General features: G+C 34.8%; 1 protein-coding gene across 1 annotated transcript; it reads left to right on the top strand.

Moving 5' to 3' along the window:
* Positions 1 to 4,328: 4,328 nt before the first annotated feature.
* On the top strand, positions 4,329 to 5,903 carry LOC145665428 (tRNA (uracil-5-)-methyltransferase homolog B-like). Its single transcript, XM_081732735.1, has one exon. It carries the CDS (start codon positions 4,329 to 4,331, stop codon positions 5,901 to 5,903), a length of 1,575 nt encoding a protein of 524 aa, XP_081588861.1.
* The last annotated feature ends 8,958 nt before the right edge of the window (positions 5,904 to 14,861 follow it).

Raw genomic sequence — 14,861 nt, 5'->3', positions numbered from 1 at the left:
CCGCTTCTTTGTTTTGGTTAGCACTGTGACAAGGACACACAGTAAGCACCAGTTGTTGGAAAATAGTGTTTCACGTTCACCAGGCCCGTTCAGTGCTGTTTTACCGAGCTGAGTTTCATTTTTCATTATGTCGTTACTGGTCTTTATATTTCAGTAAACACCCGAATTAATTACAAAGCTTTTCCTACACTCAGTTGTGTATTTGCTACCAAAGAGTTATATCGTTTATTGTTCATATTTTATTTATATGACATACTATTCTACCATAATTCTCCCTTCGCTTTCAATCTCATGTTGCATCTAGAGAAGTTTCTGACAGCTCTCTTAGAAGTTGTGAGACGTGGGCATATTTCTTTAGACTTACTTGATGTTCCATATGTTATTGTATGACATTGTATAAAATTGCGAACTCGAGTTAAGGTATATATAAGAAATTACAACGATGACAATTTAGTTTTGTCGTTGAAAATCTTTCAAAATATTTATTTATACTTAAGAACAAAATTCCAAATGTAACAATTTTAAGTATCTGACTACAAGCGGGGATTTTTTTTAAAAGAAAAAGCTACTACAAAAAGAGATTAATTCATAATCCTCCTAGCTGGCTAGTAGTTGGCGTATGCATCATTAGTGTATATGGTCATGATTCGATTCCCAGTGGGAGAACATTGAAACTTTAAACACGTAAAAGGGGTTCGGATTCCAATTTAAACTATAGATCCACATCTCGCGAAGTCTTGGTACTGAAAAAGGACACTAACAAATAACCACTAATTATTCACTTCCTTCTAATACTAGAAGTTTCTGAAGCAAAGCAGCAAATTTTGAAATATGCTTCTGTTATATAAATAAAAAAAGTAGACTGACTACATGTGCATTTCCGACATTGCGAAACAAAGTGTATTAAAATTTATTTTGGTATCACTACTTTGGATACAACTCAATTTTAGCCTAAAATAAACTTAGACTGAATTTTTTAATTGCGTGTATGTTTACTTTATCAATGCCTAATAAAATCTGCAATTCAATATGAATATAAGGGAATATATTTTTAATAGTAGACAATCAGAGAATGGTTAATAAAATATTATTGAAAAATTTTCATTTTTTTAAAAAAAATCACAAGAACAAGTAGTGACGATGCCAAAATATCTCGTAGGTACATGTTCTGTTATTCAATCAAATTCTACGGTGAACTCTTTGTTGATTGCCTTCGCTTTTCTTTCCTTGACAGCGTAGTATGTTTTTGTCTGCTATTCTGCCGGTGAAGTATTATCTGATAATATGAGGTACACGATGTAGGCCTGCCTGCTCCTCTATATCGATGAAACATGTACTTGCTTTTCAAAGATAAACATATAAGTTATTTATCTAAGTTCAATCCATGTATTGCTTAATTCAAGTTTAAAATTGTATGAAGGAATAAAAAGATCTTGCAAAATATTAGACAACGAAAACTTACTCAATATGTCCATTAATGTATAAGAGCCAGATCTTTTAGTACTCTTCGAGGCATATTTTCTAAAAAACTTAATTACTGATAATTTAATGCCTAGAAAATTATGACTTATTATTACATCTTACCTTGATTTGTCCTAACCTATTTGGACCACTCTACGATATAGTCGTGTCTCGTCTTTTCCGATATAAATCGTTAATAACTTCAGTAAAGTGTTTCTAAATACAAAAGTTAGCGTCTCCAGTTAGCGAAGCTCTTAATATGACGCTACAAATTACTAAATTAGCGCAATATATGCTAGAATACACTAATATGCTCATATTTATGTAGTAATGGAACATCTCTATGAAATGATTACTTTAAACCCTCCCCTACAAAGGATACAGTGGTTCAGTGGGAGAGCTCATCTCTGGTTCAGTGGGCTACTGGCTCGATCCCAGGCAAAGAAAATTTGGGGTAGACATTTTTCTATCCGGGGGCATTCTCGAGTTTCTCTTATACCCTACATTTTCATTCTACCAATTGATACGTAATCATTCTTGTAATTAAGGATCAATCTCCTTTACCTTAGAGGTTATGATCATTAGGCTATAAACGAAAATTCCATCTCATTTCATTTAAATCCCTCGCAGGTATAGTGCCTAGCGCGTGACGTTCTGGTATATATGGTTCCAGGTTTGATTTCCGATGGTTGATCTTTGAAATTTGAAACGATTATGGTTGTTCGGATCCGACCTTAAACAATAGGTCTCAGTGAAACATAATCCCGATGCTAAAAGCAACATAACGTTTTCGAACTTGAAGCAGTTGTAGAATAAGTTCTTAAGGAATTAATACTTAAGCCAATGAATCAAATCTTTTTGGAACTGACCACTACCACTACCATATGAAATGCTTCCGAAGGACATCTTAAGAAGGATATATTTTCCAATAAATTGAAATTTCATTTGTTATGGTATATAAAAGTTGTAAATTTCCATAACTGTTCTCCAAGTTGATCTGGATATCAACCAAGGTAGTTTTGTCAAATTAGGGAAAAAGCCCAAAATATGCTCCTTAAAAACAGCTTTTATTTGTGAAAGAATACATAATGATGGCTGTTGACTGTTGCAATGGTATTTCCTAGCAGCTTGATAAAAATTCTGTGTAACATAACAACAAAAGCTGCTTTTCTTATTATGCAAATAATAATAATAATAATAATAATAATAATAATAATAATAATAATAATAATAATAATAATAATAATAATAATAATAATAATAATAATAATAATAATAATAAGCTTGGTAAAATGAGTGTAGGGGACACGGAATTCTACTTCGTCCCGGGCACAACAATCTCTAGATACGGCACTGAAAATGACACAATTTAACTTAAATCGAACTATTCGGTACGTTAGAAACAAAAGAAAATACGATATTTATCAAACCATCACACAGTGCTGGATACTCCACAATATCATTAGCGTTTAACTAATTACTTGTCAAGGGATGAAACATATAATAATCAACAGTTTTTATTGAGCTGACGAAAATGATATAGATCAGTAAATAATAAGTACTATATGAGAAAATTGATAACATGAAAACAAAATTGTAACACTAAAGGTGTATGATACACGATAATCACGTTAACTGTAAAGTGAAACTGATAGTGAAGTTTTCATTAAACGAGCTTTTTATTATGATACTTGCAAGATGACTGTAATCATGCTACCATGCTACCTATTTAAAGTGAAACTAATACTGAAGTATAAAGTAATCAAGCCACTTACTATGGTACCAGCAAAATGACTATAATCACCCTACCCGTTAAGTTGAAATTGATACTGAAGTATACATTAATCAAGATCTTTATTATGATACTTGCAAAATGATTCTAATCACGCTACTATGCTACCTATTAAAGTGAAACTAATACTGAAGTATAAAAGTAACCAAACCACTTACTATGATACAAGCAAGATGAATATAATCTGTAACGCTTGATATTTCTTATTCTGAAGGAATACAGTAGTTTCTTACCTACTGTATATGATAGGTATATGATTTTTGTATATGATTTCGTAAGAAAATTTTGAGTCATTAAGTAAGTAACTGTATCGTCTTAATGAGCTTATCTTCAACCTAGTGTCTACTCTAACCATTGATGAAAATGAATGGATCTCAGATTAGTAAACAAAGTTAATCATTGTGCTGGAAAAGGTGAGTGAGTGAGATCAAGATGTTAATGAATGGCATAACCTGTGATGATGATTAAAGTGGGGTCTAATAGTGATAGAGTATAGTGATATAATGTGAAAAGAAGCGACGATCGGGATAGCAATGACAGTGAACTGCAGAATGAACTGCTAAATTACGTAGAAAAAAATATATATTATAATCTGGAGTAAGGGATGCCGAGTTTCAAAGAGTCTGGTGATATAATTATAACGATGTAAAATAATGTTATCAATCTGTACCTGTTTTATGTAATGATCAGAGGCGCAATAATTGAGCAGAAATATGCATTTTGAAAAAGAAAAGGTTTTGTCGATAGATTTGGTTGATATGGTTGTTATGTAAAGAATAGTGGATGTCAAAAAGAAATATATTTGAAAAATGTGTGTGATGTATGGGTTTACAGCAGTCATCTTTTAGAAATAAAAAGAAGCGTAAGAATTTAATATCATATAAAAGGTCTTGTTGCTCATTATTATTTATTTAATAATAATAAAAATAGAGATATAGATATTCTCGTTACATATGGTGCAACGAATCCCGGGACCCTGTGAAGGTCTTGAAGATTAGTAAAGACAGGGTTCGGACTTATAAACTTAAATTATACTTATTTGCGTAGCGGAAGAAAAATTGAGCGCAAGACCAATATGGCCAATGTATATAATGATGGTAGGTTAACGACGGGTAATACAGAAGAAGCCGTATCGCAAATGTTAGATGCTAAACAAATCTTGGATATGTTTATGCAATTTCAGCAAGAACTTACAACGACATTCGAAGAAATTAAACTCAATACGAGTCAACAAATTACAACGAAATTCGATGAAATGAAATTAAATATAAGACAGCAAATACAGCTGATGTCCCAAGAAATCACTCCACAAATGACTCAGCAAATTGGTTCTGAGTTGGACTTAAGGAATGAACAGTTCAATGCAAAAGTTGAATTAACTGACCAACGTAAGCAAAAATTGGAAGAGACTGATGATAAGGATTTTAAAAAGACGAAAGTTGTGTTACCTGTAGAAGATAGAATAAAACAGGCTACAATACCTTTGTGGGATGTTCCTTATGAAGAACAGTTGAAGAAACAGACTGAAGAAATAAAATCTTCGCTCACGCGACCGATGGATTTGCTGCCGAGAAGGAATTTGGATTTGGCAGGTTGGGCAGAAGAAAGAAAAGAGAAGAATGAAGGACTTGCTTGTGAACTTGTTGAAATTAAACCACCAGCTGTTGTTGATGGTTACCGTAACAAGTGTGAATTTAAAGTGGGCATAAACCCTGAGATGCAAAAGCGAACAGTGGGTTTTCGACTGGCTCACTTCAAAGAAGGTTCAATGAGGATTGGACCGGCAGACTTTTTGAGACATTTGCCTGACAGAATGAAAGAGGCAGTAAAGGTCTTCCAACAATACATACGAGAGTCAGATAAGCCATTTGTTCCAGAGACTCATGAAGGTTACTGGAGACAATTGACTGTCCGAATATCGAACACCGGCGATTTGATACTGTTGGCAGTTATGCATCCACAAACCCTGAATGAGGAGGAAATAGGGAAGATTAAGGATGATTTGAAAGATTACTTCCAAAACAGAGAAGGAAACAGCTTGAATATAACATCGTTCTATTTCCAGATCTTCACTGAAATGGAAGAAGATGAGAAATCCTCACCACTGCAGCTATTGTTCGGAAAAGAATACGTGGAAGAAACTATATGTGACATGAATTTCCGAGTATCTCCAGATTCTTATTTTCAAGTGAATACTTCGGGAGCCGAGCAGCTTTATACTTCCATCGCGGAAATGGTTGAGGTTGATGAAGAAACTTCCTTGATAGATATGTGTTGTACCACTAGAGAGATTGGACTTACTCTTGCTAAGAAATGTGCTCAAATTCTTGGCATAGAAATGTCGAACCATGCAATTGAAGATGCAAAAGCCAATGCTGTAAAGAACATCACAAACAGCGAATATTTTGTTGGACAGGCTGAAGATATTTTGCCCACCGTAGTGGAAAATGTAGCTGAAAAGAAGATACTTGTTATTGTAGATCCACCTAGAGCTGGGCTTCATCAGAAGTTGATTATTGAACTTACACACTGTCAGCTGATTATCTTATTCGGAAGACTAGATCCTGAAACGCTACCAAAGGCAAAGAAACCTATTCCATTTTCTATTACGCAGCAGGCCAGGAGGAGCATGTTACGTGACGTTGGGTAACAATTATACGTTAGGTAACAATTATACGTTGGGTAACAATTATAAATAATTTACTTGTTTCTTTAATAGCTCATCTATGATTGATTCATCATGAAATATTTATGTAGTATATCTATTGTCTTAAATATTTTTTTTGTTGTTAATTTGTATGTCATTATGATAATTCTAAAGCGCATTGTTTATCTTCATTTATTTGTTTGCTCCAAAAGAGATTCGATTATGCTTAGTTGAAGTTCATGACATTAGTCTTAAATATTTGTTTCAATTTTATATTAATTGCAGATCATAATTCGCTATCATACAATCTGTACCTGTTTTATGCATTGTGATTGCTAAGATTTTTTTGCATATTATATTGCCTTCTGATTTTGTTAACATCTAATAGGACGATAGTCGTGATTTATAAATAATGTTGCTAGAACATGGATGACTATGTTTAATATAGATAAAAATGTCACATTATTTAATACGGGAAGGAATATGTAAGTAGTACCCTTGCAAAAACCATTAGATAGTTTTCATTCTTTTTGAATAGTCCCAGGTGATTCTTGCGGATTTATCACGCCGCAGAGCATCCATAGGGGAAATAGGTGCCAGAGGAACACAAAGAGTAGTAGAAGCTTTGGTCCACTTATCGCAGCTCTTGGGCTACTCGACAACTTTGCGCACCATAACGTCTGGATCAGCATCTTTTACCATGGAATTCTCTTCCTATCAAGCTATGTTGCCTCAGGATGAAAACAACGCAATTCAGGAAGTAACAGGATTTTATCCTGGTGTAAATATCCGGAATTAAGAAGACAGCTGTACATAGATGACAAAGTTTGTACATATGTTGTATATGTAATAGAAAAATAATAAATATTTATATAATAATATATTTAAAAAAAATGTAACGAAAATATCTATATCTCTATTTTTATTATTATTAAATAAATAATAATGAGCAACAGCACTTTTATATGATATTAAATTCTTACGCTTCTTTTTATTTCTAAAAGATGACTGCTGTAAACCCATACATCACACACATTTTTCAAATATATTTCTTCTTGACATCCACTATTCTTTACATAACAACCATATCAACCAAATCTATCGACAAAACCTTTTCTTTTTCAAAATGCATATTTCTGCTCAATTATTGCGCCTCTGATCATTACATAAAACAGGTACAGATTGATAATATTATTTTACATCGTTATATAATTAACCGCAGTTTTTCAATGTAGAATTGTAAGATCGGAAAGGTAATTTGATGAAACGGGTCCTCTGTGAGGCTAGGTACCTTAAGATGGAACACCTTGCGGAAAACGTGGCATTCCGCAATTAAAAGTTCATAGTAATCTTAGTATTTACAGCTATCCAGCAGTAAATCCGTAAGTGAGCAGAGGTCATTAAAAAAAACTTTACAGGTGTACAAGATGGTGGGTGCTTTAAGGCTCCAGGTGGTACCAGTTAATCATCTCAAGAGATTGATTCTATTGTAAGCTTAAGCAGTAATGGTTTTCAGCTTTTGGGGCCAAGTAAGGTGACGGTCATATGTAATTCACAAGTATGTGACAGTATTACTGAGTTGTATAGGCATACCATTGACATACAGAGAAAGCTGTCGCGGATTTCTTCAAGTTTTGGAAGTTCGTCTGGGTGCTAAGAATATGATGTACTGGTTGTTAGCTGCATTGATGGCAAGTCTCCAGAGAGTGCACCAGGTGGGAAAGCGATCTGTTGCAATCTGTAAGATAGGGTTGATCTGCTGGATGGTTGTTCCAAGTATTACAAGGGCATATTGGAAGCGATGGATTTTATCTGATAGTTGGGGCATATCAGCAAAGCAGACAATATACAGTAAGAGGGAAAATCCAACCATTGCCGGCACTCCAGTGAATACAAAGACAGGATGTAATAAAGCCCCTTCGAATGTATGTGATGTTATCTATACATATATAAAATTGAAAATTACTGTGTTTGTGACTCTAAATCTCCTGAACCGCCCAACCGATCTCGATCAAATTTGTCACATGGATGAGGTTCGAGGCTGTACTGGTTTTAGGCTATTCACTTTGATGGTAGAACTTAGGGTGGGGGAGGGGGTATAGAAAAATAAATAAAATTTAATAGCTCCTGAACCACGCGACCGATCTTCAGATCTTCATCAAATTTTCAACATAGATGAGCTTCAGGCCTGGAATTATTCTCATGATTTAAATTTGACGGAGCAACGTAGGAGAGGGAAAGGAGGGATATATATATATATATATATATATATATATATATATATATAATCAATTTACAATAAGACTGGAAGTTAATATTTTAGTAACTTAATAACTCTTGAACTATCCGACCGATCTGAATCAAATTTTCACGATACATGAGGTTCGGATCTGGAAACATTTTTGTAATTTCTCTTTAACAGTAGATCCTAGGGCAGGGGGACGTATAGATAAAAACTAATAAAATCTAATAACTTTTGAACTTCTCAACCGATCTAGATCAAATTTTTCAACATATATGAGGTTCAGGTCTTGGGTGTTTTTTGTTGTTTCACTTTGACGAGCCAACGTAGGGGAAGGGGAGATTGGATATATATACAGTACTGGCACAATTATTATGGATTTTTGAAAACAAAACATAATTTTTCTACAAAAACGCCATTTAAGCAAACAAATAATAATGCAAATCAATTTTATTCACAAATAATGAGTACGTCAATAGTAAACAACTATTTTAATATTTAGTTTGTCCCCCCTTTGCATTAACAAGTGCTTTAACACGTCTGGGCATTCCAGTGATAAACTTTCTGCACAATTAACTGATTCTACCTGAATGAACCCATACTTTGATAAGACGTTGTATGAGTTCTGTTTTGGTCGTTATGGGAACCTTATGTATTTCATCTTTCAATACAGACCAAAAACTCTCAATCGGATTCATATCCGGGGAATTTTCAGGCCATGAGAGCACTTCTACACCATTTTCTTCAAACCAGGTCTTCACTGACCTTGCCGTGTGACACGGGGCAGAGTCCTGTTGAAAAATCCAAAGTCCCTTGTTTGAGATAGCAAACGTCTTTGTAGTACTTCGTTGTACTTATACTGGTCCATGGTGCCATCAACAATCTCCAAACGACTTGTTCCATGCACAGAAATGGCTCCCCAGATCATGACTTTCTGAGGGAATTTTACAGTCTTCTTTAAACATTCCGATGTAAATTGCTCACCTGATCGCCTTCTTACAGTCTGCACACGGTCGTCAAGCACTGCAATGGTAGACTTGTCAGAGAACACAAAATAAGGCGTCGAACAGTTGAAGAAAGTGATGGAAGCAATTGAATAACGAATAGACTTTAATGACATAAAAGTCTGCAAGGCTTAAAATTGGAAGTAAAGTTTAATATTATGCATAATTTTAATCATTTGTGTTATTAACGTTTTTACATGAATATTTTAAACTCTTACCTTCTCCCATTGCTCAGATGTCCAGTCAACGTGAACCTCTTCCCAGGCCTTACGAGCCTGTTTCATCTTGTCAGTAAGGCGAGGGTTTTTTCTGGGACGATATGCTTTTAGTCCACCTTCCAATAGTCTCTTATTTACTGTTCTGCGAGCAATGGTAATGCCCTCTGCTTCAAGTTGGTTGGAAATCATTTTGCAAGATGCTCTTCTGTTGTTAATTGCCATTTTAATTATTTTTCTGTTCATTCTCGGTGTTGTTTTCTTAGGTCTACCACATTTTCCAACCCTATTTGGTACCAAACTGTAGCCATATTCCAATTTCTTCTTGATATTACTGACGGTTTGAGTTGAAACTTTAAGTTTCTTCGCTATTTCCTTCTGTTTTAAGGTGGTTTCTTACAATAAAACACTAATCTGTCCAACCTTTTGAGGACTCAAATCACGAACTTTGCCCATGTCTGCTCACATTAGAAAATCTGAACAAAAAAAGTCGGCATTAAACTTAAATGCACAAATAAACAGAACAAAAGTGATCTCATGTAAATGACAGGCAGACAATGCGACAAACACACATTTCTCCACACAAATGCCAGACTATTATTGAGCTCTGTCCAGACAATGCAATGATTGTGTCAGGGTTATGAGACGTTTTCTCTCTGTATTGCCAGACACTTCCATATAAGACTGTAAAACCCACTTAAAATAACTAATAAATATTTGTTTGGTATTGGCGTGGTAAAGTAAATAAAGTATTAGTTAATCAAATTGTTTGCAAGACATTTTTGCACAAAAGTTTTGTTTTTATAAAAAATCCATAATAATTGTGCCAGTACTGTATAATAAAAATGAATGTCTTTGTGACTTCATCACTCTTGAACCACTAGACCGATCTCAATCGAATTTACAACATTCATGAGTTTAATAGCAGGTGTTACTTTAGGCTATTCACTTTACGATGCAATGTATGTTAGGGGGAGGGGAAGAGAAAATTTAAGAAAATCAAAAATAACCAATATTAGTGTTGAATCCATAGTTTTCGGGGTAGATGAGAGAAACAGTGACATTTGTTATGTTGTTTCAATCCAAGTTCGGCCAATATAGTTGTGAGGGTACAACGTAGGGGAGGGGGATAAACATTTAAAAATGATCAAAAATGACTAATATTAGTGTCCAATCCATACTTTTAGAAGCAGCTGATGTTAACAGTGGCAATTATGATGTCGTGTGCCGCAGCACGGAGGAGGGCAGCTATATATACCGTAGACGAGGGGGAGAGAAAATTTAAAATGATCAAAATTACCGATATTAGTGTTGAATCTATAGTTTTCGGGGTCGATGGGAGAAACAGTGACACTTTTGATGCTGTTTCAATACAATTTCAGCCAATATAGTTGGGGAGGTACAACGTAGGGGAGGGGATAACCATTTAAAAATGATCGCAAATGACTAATATTAGTGTCGAGTCCATAGTTTTATTAGTAGCAGAGAGGAACCGTGACAATTCTGATGCTGTTTCAATCCAAATTTAGCCCTGATAGTTGGGAGGGGGAGGGTACAACGTAGGGGAGGGGAATAAACATTTAATAGCGAATCCATAGTTTTAGGAGTAGCTGAGATTAACAGTGACAATTCTGATGCCATGTGCCACAGCATGGAGGATGGGGGCTTTATATAGTATAATAATAATCGAAAATGAAAACAGTATCTAATCCATAGTTTTCTGGATTATTTAGATGAAAAGTGACATTTTCGATCTGGTTTAAATCCAAAATCAGCCCCGCCACTCGGGGGAAGTTAAGTAAGATATATAAAAATGATCGAAAATGGCCACTATCAGTGTCAATTTTGTAGTTTTCTGGGTCGCTCAGATCAACATTGATACTTTCGATTCTATTTAAATTCAAATTCAACCCCGCAACTTGGGGAAGGGAAAGAAGATATATTTAAAAATGATCGAAAATGACAGATATTAGTGCTGAATCCACATTTATTGGGGTCGCTGAGATGAACGGTGATACTTTCTCAATGTCATGGTCCGCAACAACATGGGGGAGGGGGATATATATTCGGGGTCGTCGAGATGATCAATGATTTTTCAGATGCTCTTTAAATCGATGCCATTAGAAACGAAAACAACATTTTTCAAGGGTACTAAACACATGAGATACGGAGTTGTGCACTTAAATTTTCATTTCAACCCAGCGAATCGGGTAATATATGCTAGTTTGTAATAGAATTGTATTTTTTAATAAGTGCAATTTCATTCTATACAAAGATGGCCGGGCCACAGAAAGTAGTGCCTTCTCTGGGGGCATGAGCATTCATTTATTGGTAGTATCATTGGGAGATGGGTCAAGATTTATTTATTTTCTAATATATTTCACTGGTTAGGCATACGGAAGAAGGTGACCTGAGTATAGTATGTAATATATAGTGTATGATGAAATGAAGTGCGGGTAACAGAACACAAGGATGTACGATCTAAGTTCCAACTATGGTATTAATTTTCCGCTCTGAGGCGCTACTCGGAGCAGTGACCTGACCATGTTCATGGATAGCAAGAAGGTGATCTGACGGTGAATATGTGTAACTTGGTAGAGCTGGAGTCTGGTCTAATGTAAGAGTTCACGGAGAATCGGATGAGCGTCCACTATTTGGCCTTGAATATAACGAGGGCGAAAACTGTACAGATGTGTTAAGAGTATTGGTATACATGTGCTACGTTAGATCTCTTGTGTTGGCGTCCTTGGTGGCAAGGAAAAGGGAATGCATAAGACATGGCGTTCCAGGACTTGTAGTCTATCATAAAACTTATGTGAAATCGACAACCAACCATCCAACATGTCAATGCGTAAGAGTAGGAAGAACAACATTTTTTATATGTATAAAAATAGGCTTATTGTTAAGACTGCAGTTAATGTCTTTCAAACTGCGTAACAAGTTGATTCGGCGTCGAATTTTAGCTTCTAAATTGGAGAGGTGGGCGTTCCAAGAGAGGTTTTTATCGAAAGTGGCACCGAGGTACTTCAAGCTAATTTGTAATGATAATGGTGAACCTAGTGATGTAAAATGTAAACGGTCTGGATTTTTTGCTTAGTAAAACTTGTTTCGTTTAAGTTCAAATAAATTCATTTGAGTTTTCGATAAGTTTAATTTAAGTTTCTATTTAGACACCAACTGACGAGTTTATCAACGCTGGTTGTAATGCTGCATTTATTCAATCCCCTGAAGAACATAAAATGAGGTATGTCGTATCATCAGCAAACTCAAGTGTATAAATTGGTGGTTCTGGTATCGGCATATCAGCAATATATAAGATTATAATAGTGGTGACGAAAAAGACCTTGAGGAACTCCCGCCCATAGGGTTAAGTGATGGGATTGTGCCTTATTTATTTTTACGAAAGCTGAGCGATTATGAAGAAAATTGGCTATAAGCCTAACGTATGATAACGGTAGAATCGGATTAATTAAAGAGAAATTTTTGGTACCATACTGTATCAAAGGAGCACTCAATATCTAGAGAAGTCAAGATTCACAGTTATAAATGAGGAAAACAAAAATATTTTCACTTTTCTTGAAAATTTGACAGGATAGTTTACTCTCATCATATAATTCTATTCAGATTAATGGGTTCTATCGACTTGTATGTATTTCGTTTTCGAAAAGAACTTTCTTTTCCATCATACTTTGCTAATGTTGTAAAATTGATGATAGAGAAGAGCTAACAAATGAATGCTGAACAAATGAATTCTATAAGATCCGTGAATCTTTTTCTTATAAAATAGTTGGTTTATAACACATGAACATTTGGCTAGCATTATCTACATAATTTCCATGCGCTATCCATCAGGGGAATCATGCGGAAAGTTAAAAAAGATTTAACAGTATAAAGGTGTTAACTCTAACAGGGAACTTTATTAGCTGTGCAAACTCTTGGGAATACGTTTGGTCCTCCGAGCATTCCATGTGACTCGCTAAGCTTTGTTAAGCAGCTGGTTCATTAAGACTGAAAACCCTGTCGACTAGTTGCTCTGTTCTCTGACCAAGGTGGGTGACAAAACTTCAAGCTCAATTTCTCTTCCACGCCTCACAAAACAAACACAAAATCTTTCTACATTTGCCAGTGTTTCCTCCATTCAGAAAAAAGTACTCCTTTTAGCCCACTGTTAAAGCCAATACTTAATTACAATACAGATTTTATATTTAAATATAGTTAATTTCCTTAATACATATTTTAAATTTAAAGAACCTGATTATTCTGGAAAATAAAAACAAATAACTGAAAAAAACTCGTTTTCTTTTCTTTTCTTCACGAATTTAAACATCCTTTCTAGGCAACAGTGGCGTACACAGAATTTCTTCAGAGTTCGATTTCGTAAGTTAAAATAATACTAGTGTTTCTATAGATATATTAAAATGATAAATATTTATTTTTGGATAATATCCTTTTCAAGAGCGATTGAAACCTTAAACGTCCTTGCGTACGCCACTGTTATGAGAACCATTTCATCCATCCGTCCATCTGTCTGAAGACAGTATTAGAGAAACTGCAGTAAGATATTGTTTAGAAAATATGTCGTAGAGGGGGTGATTGGTATAAAAAGTGTGTTTTTAATGATAGGCTAAAGTAATAAGTGAGTGATTATAGAAATCCAGCCAAAACAGCTTTTTCGTTATCCGGTTTACCTGTTCCCCACATCGGGCCGGATAGCCGATAATCAAGTGTACACTTATATACCATAAGGGAAAGAGTTTGGCTAGCCTATTTCTGTCTGGGTAACAGGTGAATTTAGACAGTAATGATTAATTAATAATGCACTGAGAGCCAAAAGGAAGTGAAAACAGTATTTGTAGGGAGGGGTATTGTTCAATTTGTTTACGCTCCTTCAATTAACTGTTTGCGGATTGAACGCGAACTCACACACTGTCTCAATTATTTTGCTTGTATCCTGTTTCTTGTTGCATGTGTTGACGCCAATTGAATCATTTGGAAGCCAAACAGTGTAGCTCCAAAATTGAATTTCACCAAGACAGAACATTGAAGTTCAAAATAACGTGTAACTCGCGTGAAGAGAATGTTATTAACTAGTAGTATTAGAAATGACACTTCTTAATTATGTTTTAGTAGCAACCATAGAATAGATATACATTTTTCAAGAGATATTAAACTTCAAATTTCTTTCCCAAAAGTGTATATTTTGAAGCTACATCATTTGGCATTCAAGCAACCTAGTTATGGTCTTGAGAATGAATATTTAAAACTAACCCTATGAAATTTCAATTTTTCTAATCATTGATCCAGTATTATCAGTTCTAACTGTAGAATGAACTTTGATAACCAAAAGGTTGACCTTCAGATACCCAAGAGGGGTACAAATGTATCCCATACATATGTTTTACTCTATATGTTATGTCACAGACATCCGAAGTTCACTAGCATTCTTTACATAAGGCCGGACTGTAAGGAAATTTATTTCCTCAATAGCTATTATGTTGTA

Source organism: Thermobia domestica, chromosome 11 (assembly GCF_964235325.1).
Source record: "Thermobia domestica chromosome 11, izTheDome1.hap1.1, whole genome shotgun sequence".
Classification (NCBI taxonomy): Eukaryota; Metazoa; Arthropoda; class Insecta; order Zygentoma; family Lepismatidae; genus Thermobia; species Thermobia domestica.
Note: the sequence above shows the minus strand (reverse complement) of the source record. Positions and strands in the feature narration are given on the sequence as shown.